The sequence below is a fragment of the Fulmarus glacialis genome, unplaced genomic scaffold (genome assembly GCF_000690835.1).
Source record: "Fulmarus glacialis isolate BGI_N327 unplaced genomic scaffold, ASM69083v1 scaffold26654, whole genome shotgun sequence".
In the NCBI taxonomy this organism is placed as follows: Eukaryota; Metazoa; Chordata; class Aves; order Procellariiformes; family Procellariidae; genus Fulmarus; species Fulmarus glacialis.
The window spans coordinates 714-6,854 of record NW_009210352.1 but is presented as its reverse complement, the minus strand read 5'-3'; the positions used below and the strand labels follow the sequence as shown (position 1 = coordinate 6,854).

Below are 6,141 nucleotides of genomic sequence, written 5' to 3'. Positions count from 1 at the left end.
AGAGGCATGTTTTAGTTACTGTTGAGCAGTGCTTGCACAGGCTCAAGGCCTTTTCTGCTCCTCACCCCACCCCACCAGCAAGTAGGCTGGGGGTGCACAAGAAGTTGGGAGGGGACACAGCTGGGACAGCTGACCCCAACTGACCAAAGGGATATTCCATACCATATAGCGTCATGCTCAGCACATAAAGCTGGGGGAAGAAGAAGGAAGGGGGAACATTTGGAGTGATGACGTTTGTCTTCCCAAGTAACAGTTAGGCATCATGGAGCCCTGCTTTCCTGGAGATGGCTGAACCCCTGCCTGCCAATGGGAAGTAGTGAATGAATTCCTTGTTTTGCTTTGCTTGCGTGTGCGACTTTTGCTTTGCCTATTAAACTGTCTTTATTTCAACCCACGAGTTTTCCCACTTTTACTCTTCTGATTCTCTCCCCCATGCCACCAGGGGTGAGTGAGCGAGTGGCTGGGTGGGGCTTAGTTGCCAGCTGGGTTAAACTACGACAAAGTGCCATTCAAAAAGACACTTTCCAACCCATACAAAACAGTTCAAGGGATTTGACAGCTTTGTGAACAAGTTGTTAATATTTTACCAGGGATCTCACACATCTGATCAATAGTTTTAGTAATTTCAAATGCATTCATTTCCATTCATCTCATTTTAAAATTGAAATCACTGATTATTTAGTAAACCTTAGCAACCAGTGCAAAAAAAATAATGAAAAATGCAGAGCAGCCTCAGACAGCTGGTACCAGCTACCATGATGCTGTTACCACATTTTCCTCATCCCCTCTTCAAAGAGACATGAACTTCCCAGCACCTTTAAGCAAACAATGCAAGTAACCAAAGCTTTCCTCCATCCTTCTTCCTAACAGCCATTTAATTTCTTATTTTCCAGGATGTGACTAGACTGTCTTTTATCAACAGATAAAAGTCGCTTTGACTGAGCTTCAGCTGTCTGGGTATACCAGATTTAGACCAGGAGTTCTGTAACCACGTTTTAAAGCTCTGCGCTTGAGATACTAAGGCCTGCCTTTGAGAGCACTAGGTACAGGAGAATAAACTGAAGCTGTGTAAGCTTTAGAAAGCATTAATTTGTTAGTCCACCATTTTTAAAACCTCTTGGTCTCTCAAGATGATTCATAAACTTGTGATTTGTTCTTTTTATTATGCATTTCCTCCAGCAGCTCTTGTTCCTTTTTTTCTTTGAATGATTTAACAAAAGTCATTCTGGAGGTTAGGGTTTTTTTGGTTTGTTTTTTATTTGGGGGAGCGGAGGGGGGTAGAGGTGGGTGTTGTGTTTTAAAAAAAAACAAAACAAAAAAACACCACCAAAAACCACACACAACTTTTGACTACATCCGCAGCAAACATGAAGCTCATATGAAGCCACCTTCTCAAGGCATAATTTCTTTAATCCAGTTATCTACAGTACTTTGCATGTACCTGAAGGACATTAATTTGATCAAACCGCTCAACAGTTTTAACATTACAAAATTAAAACAGTAAAACAGGCTGAATGTACTCAACAAGACTGGACCAAATTTAAAAAAAAAAAACCAAACAAAAAACCCCACAAAAACAACCAAACAAAAAACCCCCCCACACACACACCAGAAGTTAGGAAACTTCTATCTTTCTTCTAAGACAAGATTTTCTTTTAAAGTCCAAGATATTTAACCCGCTTTAGAAGGTTCCCCCAGGAAACTAAAACAGATATATGTTTGTGAATTCTGATGTTAAAATATGTAAAGTACTTGAAGACACATGGGAAGCCAAGTACAAACTAGCCATCAGGTATCTCACCTGATTAAATATGAATTAAATATTGTCAAAGGCTGTATACCTAGAAAACCTACAGTGCAGTAAGATGCAAATTAAACTCTGAAACAAGTTTCACTTTTTCACAGAACTCATTTACTACCCTTAGAAAGCAAAACCAAACTTGCTTCAAGCAAGCTAACACACCCTCCAAAGGCATTCTGACACCCTGAGGCAAATGCTAAAAGCAACCACAGCTGAAAGTACACAACAGTGACACACCGTATTTTCAACTAGCAGAGGGCATCGACACTTCTAAACTGCCAGAAGAATCAAGATCCAAAGATCAGAACTAATGGCCTCAACTACATTTAGTTTCCAGAAGGAGGGTAGACCTACACATCACCTTTCACTGTTCCAAGTTTTGCTACTTTCTTCTCCCTCAGACACAGACGCTATCTGGAATTCAACACAAAGAAATGAATTGTGTTAATTTATTGAATTTTGGCATAAAAAACAAGCAAATAAAAAAACTTTTCCACATCCTAATTTTGAAGTGAGCAGTGAACACAGTGGCAAACCGGTAATATGTACACCTAAATTGTCACACCTAAATATTTCACTTTCGTGCCAAGAGTATACACAGAAAACATCAAAAGTCAGCAGTTGTGTGTTAGCGTAGTTTGACATTTAGTTTACAGTTATAACCTTCAGAAATGGAATAAACAATATACCAGTTAATCTTTAGCTTGAACTGACTCTACAAGAGAAGTCAGGCTACTAGAGTCTGACAACTATTAGTAAGCCATTCTACTTTTCCACTGAAGAACAGAGAGGGCAGAAAAGAACATCAGAATGCCTTCCTGTATGACCCAGACTCCAATGCTGCGGTGACTGATGCAATCTTTAAAGCATCTTTATACACATACAACTGTCACAGCCAGATTTAAAAATAAAAAAAAAAAACCAAACAAACTTCATCAGAATTTCTTGTGAAGTTCTTTAACTCCAACTACATAAATACTATCTATAGTTTAAGGAACACAAATTATGTCATGCCTGAGTTGATGTGTTAACTTAGGGAAAACAAACATAAAAATCTTTCCTCTAATGTAAAAACATCTGAAGACTTGAAGTACACCTCTATATATTTATATGCAAGCTTACCACACTACATGCACAGATTGCCAGAACAGGAGCTCAAAATAAAGCAAGAGAAGTGTCCGTCTAAATCACCAGCACCCCATCTTCCTTCTACTCTACCATTCTGACCTGCCTCTAACAGGTGTATCAGCAGCAAGCAGTTTTCACTCATTAATAATCTGCTACATTCCAGAAATGAGTCAATATAGCTGCACTGACTTTTCAATAAATCCTCAAAGACACCATCACGTCCAAATCTGGCCGTTGTAAAAAGGACATGTCCAAAAACGGGTATAATTTTATTTCTTCTTTAGAAGCACCAAAGTTCTGCTGGTATTTTCCAATAACTAATGATAAGCAAACTCCTCAGCCAAGGAAACTACAGTTATCTTCACGATGCTCCACAATCCCTCTGGCACACTTCAGTTCATCCTTGAAGCTACCTTAGCCAGAGACCCAAGCTGTTATCAGTACATACCAGGCACAAAGATTACATTTATTTCAGAGCACTAATAAACAGGACACACTGTCATTGGCAGAGAGAGAGCACCAAGCATTGAACAGTCTCACAACAGGATCACAAAACACTGGTCAGATATGCTTCAGTAGCCTTCAAAACCTGGCTAACCCATCAAAGAGAGGAAATAACTAGTACGTTCTTCTTTCATGGATTCCAGAACAAAACAAAGTCAAATTCTACATCTAGAATCTGAAAAAGAATCATCAACCCTGCCTCCTGGTCAAAAGAAGTTACACAGACATTTGCTGACAGATAAATAAACAAAACTCCCCCATCCTTATTCAGCACCAGAGACAGAGAACCCCAAGAACGAAGGCAAATTATAAATGGTAGATCACATAAAGCACAGTCAAGTAATTAATACTACATACATGTTCAAAATACAACTCCGTGCCAGAACCATCACCTATACTAACAAAAGCAACAGATGAATCTCACCAGCCTTATAGTCCGAACCACTAGAGATGCAGTGAAAAAGACAATCCCATATCCACTTAGATTGACAGTGAACAATTGTACTCCCCGTTTCACCCCGAATAACTGTGAACTAGCTGCTCACTTGCCACTAGGACAGCACAGGAACAGCTGCTCAGGCTTCCCCAGGACACGCTTCCTCTCAGATGGATAACAGCGCACACAGTAACAGCAAAAGCCATTTAGATTGTTTGACAAATACCTGGTACCTGCCACTGTCAAGTTATTACACCAACTTTGCTCTTCTGCCTGCAAAGCCACTGTAATGTCACACTGCAAACTGAACAAGGAACTGATACAGCTGAAAAAGTAGCCTAGAAAAAGGAAGTTTCCTCAGCAGATCAGTTCCTTAATCCAGTTCACTGTGCAGATTTACAATCACAAAGAGAAAAAATAATGTAACTGAATGAATGGAACAGGCAAGACTGAGCTACATAGCACAGGGCAAAGCAGGTAGTCGTTAATAAGATTCTACCACGTTAGCATTTCTCAGCTTGCATGTGTACAGTTTTGCAATCTTATTTTAATATATAGCATACATTTATGTACCACAGCTATCTGAAAAAACCTATCTTATGCAAAGTGGTGTAATGTTGATAATCACAAAGCATCATCAGCATGGCTTATACCTCTAGAATCATCAAGATTTCTGCTACTTCACTTACAAAGCAATGAACGCTGAAGTAATTTGCTATTATACTCTCAAGAGATAATACTAATTTACATTTCGCCAATATTCTTCATAGGTACCTGTCATGAGGAATGCAGGGATGCAAGAATCCTGCATTTCACTTCAGAATACAGAGGATTAGTAGAAATCTGTTTCTTCTCCCTGTTCCCTACCTCATACACAAATCTATTTTCCTCAGCTTGTCCCTAAATGCTCTCTGGACAGTATTTCTCTTGCTACTCCCAGTGCCATTATATACTTTCCAAAGTAAACTCTGAGCTTATCTGAAACAGCAGCACAGCTCTCCCCACACTGCAGTATTTGTTTCAGCCCACTCCCTAATTCACTCGTTTCAACTGCTCTCTGGCACTATTCCTTTAGTTGAGGTACAGCTTATTTTCCTGGACTACCAGTCCAGTTTTGCTAGCACAATTTGTATTCACACATAAGGCACTTCAGCAGTAAAGATAACATATCTACATATAAGACAACTCTTACTATAAACTTTTCTTACATCAGTACTCGTCCAATAAGATTAAAGTTGAGAATAGTGTTTGAATGATAAGGAGAAAAAAAAATGGACAGTTTTATCACACATTTGTGCAAACTTATATTATTTGTTATTACAGCATTCAGTTCACAGAAGTAGAATTCCCTTTCTTGTAATAAGCCGTAAGAAAATCTTCCCCAACCATTTCCACTTAATGTAGACTTTTTCCAACTATATTCATGGGACCAAGACAGACTGTTCCTCACTGTAACCTAGTGTTCCAGTGTAACCCAAAATCCCAAAAAATCTAACACTTAAGAGGGAAGGAAAAGAAAGAAAAAAAAATTGTGGAAAGTTTTTACTTACTGGAGATACGACTGCCAGTTTACTTTGTTTGCCCGTACTTCAGCAGCTTTAGCAGCAATGATGTTTGTTGGGACAGCAGCATCTACAGCACCTCGGATATCCATCTTAACTGATAATTAAAATGTACCTAGAAATGCAAGTCAGATTTGAGACCTCTTATTAAAGTATTAAAAAGCAGAGTATCTGTCCAATATTTTAAAGAAAAAAAAGGAAAATCTGTTTTCAGGCGTCCCATTCCCTAAAACCACACGCAGTACTTTCTGAGAAATCAAAGTTTTATACAGCATCTAAAATGTGACTTCCCTGAAACAAACAAAAATAAGCCATACCTAGACCCTAAAGTGTAACCAATCACAAGTTTGCTAAAATCAAAGATATATACCATTACTAAATAACTCCCAGTGCTGTAAATTTTCAAGCAGTCTAATTAAGTTATTTGAATAAAGACTACTTTTCTGTAATGCCCAAGTAGCCCTACAGATAACAGAAGCTGTCTTCCTTCCAGATCAGGGCTGATGATAAGGTTTAAAATTCAGTGCATACTTCCCCCATATATTAAGACTGATTTTCTTCAGCTATTTGTCTAAGAGTATTTAGATGTTAGGAATACATGAACTACAACTTCAGAAAAGAAACACAAGTTATATAAATTAAAAAGCATGTTACACGGACTAACAAGAAAATTCAAATCATTGCTGTCCAGAAAGTAAACTGAAAAATAA

General features: G+C 38.4%; 1 protein-coding gene across 1 annotated transcript in view; it reads right to left on the bottom strand.

Moving 5' to 3' along the window:
* ATP6V1H (ATPase, H+ transporting, lysosomal 50/57kDa, V1 subunit H) overlaps window positions 1-5,547 on the bottom strand; it is a gene marked incomplete at its 3' end in the record, with an annotated part of 36,697 nt that extends 31,150 nt beyond the window's left edge. The window contains exon 1 of the mRNA XM_009577148.1: window positions 5,420-5,547. Coding sequence (XP_009575443.1) covers window positions 5,420-5,523 — 104 coding nt within the window. The remainder of the gene's footprint in view (window positions 1-5,419) is intronic.
* Between the last annotated feature and the right edge of the window lie 594 nt (window positions 5,548-6,141).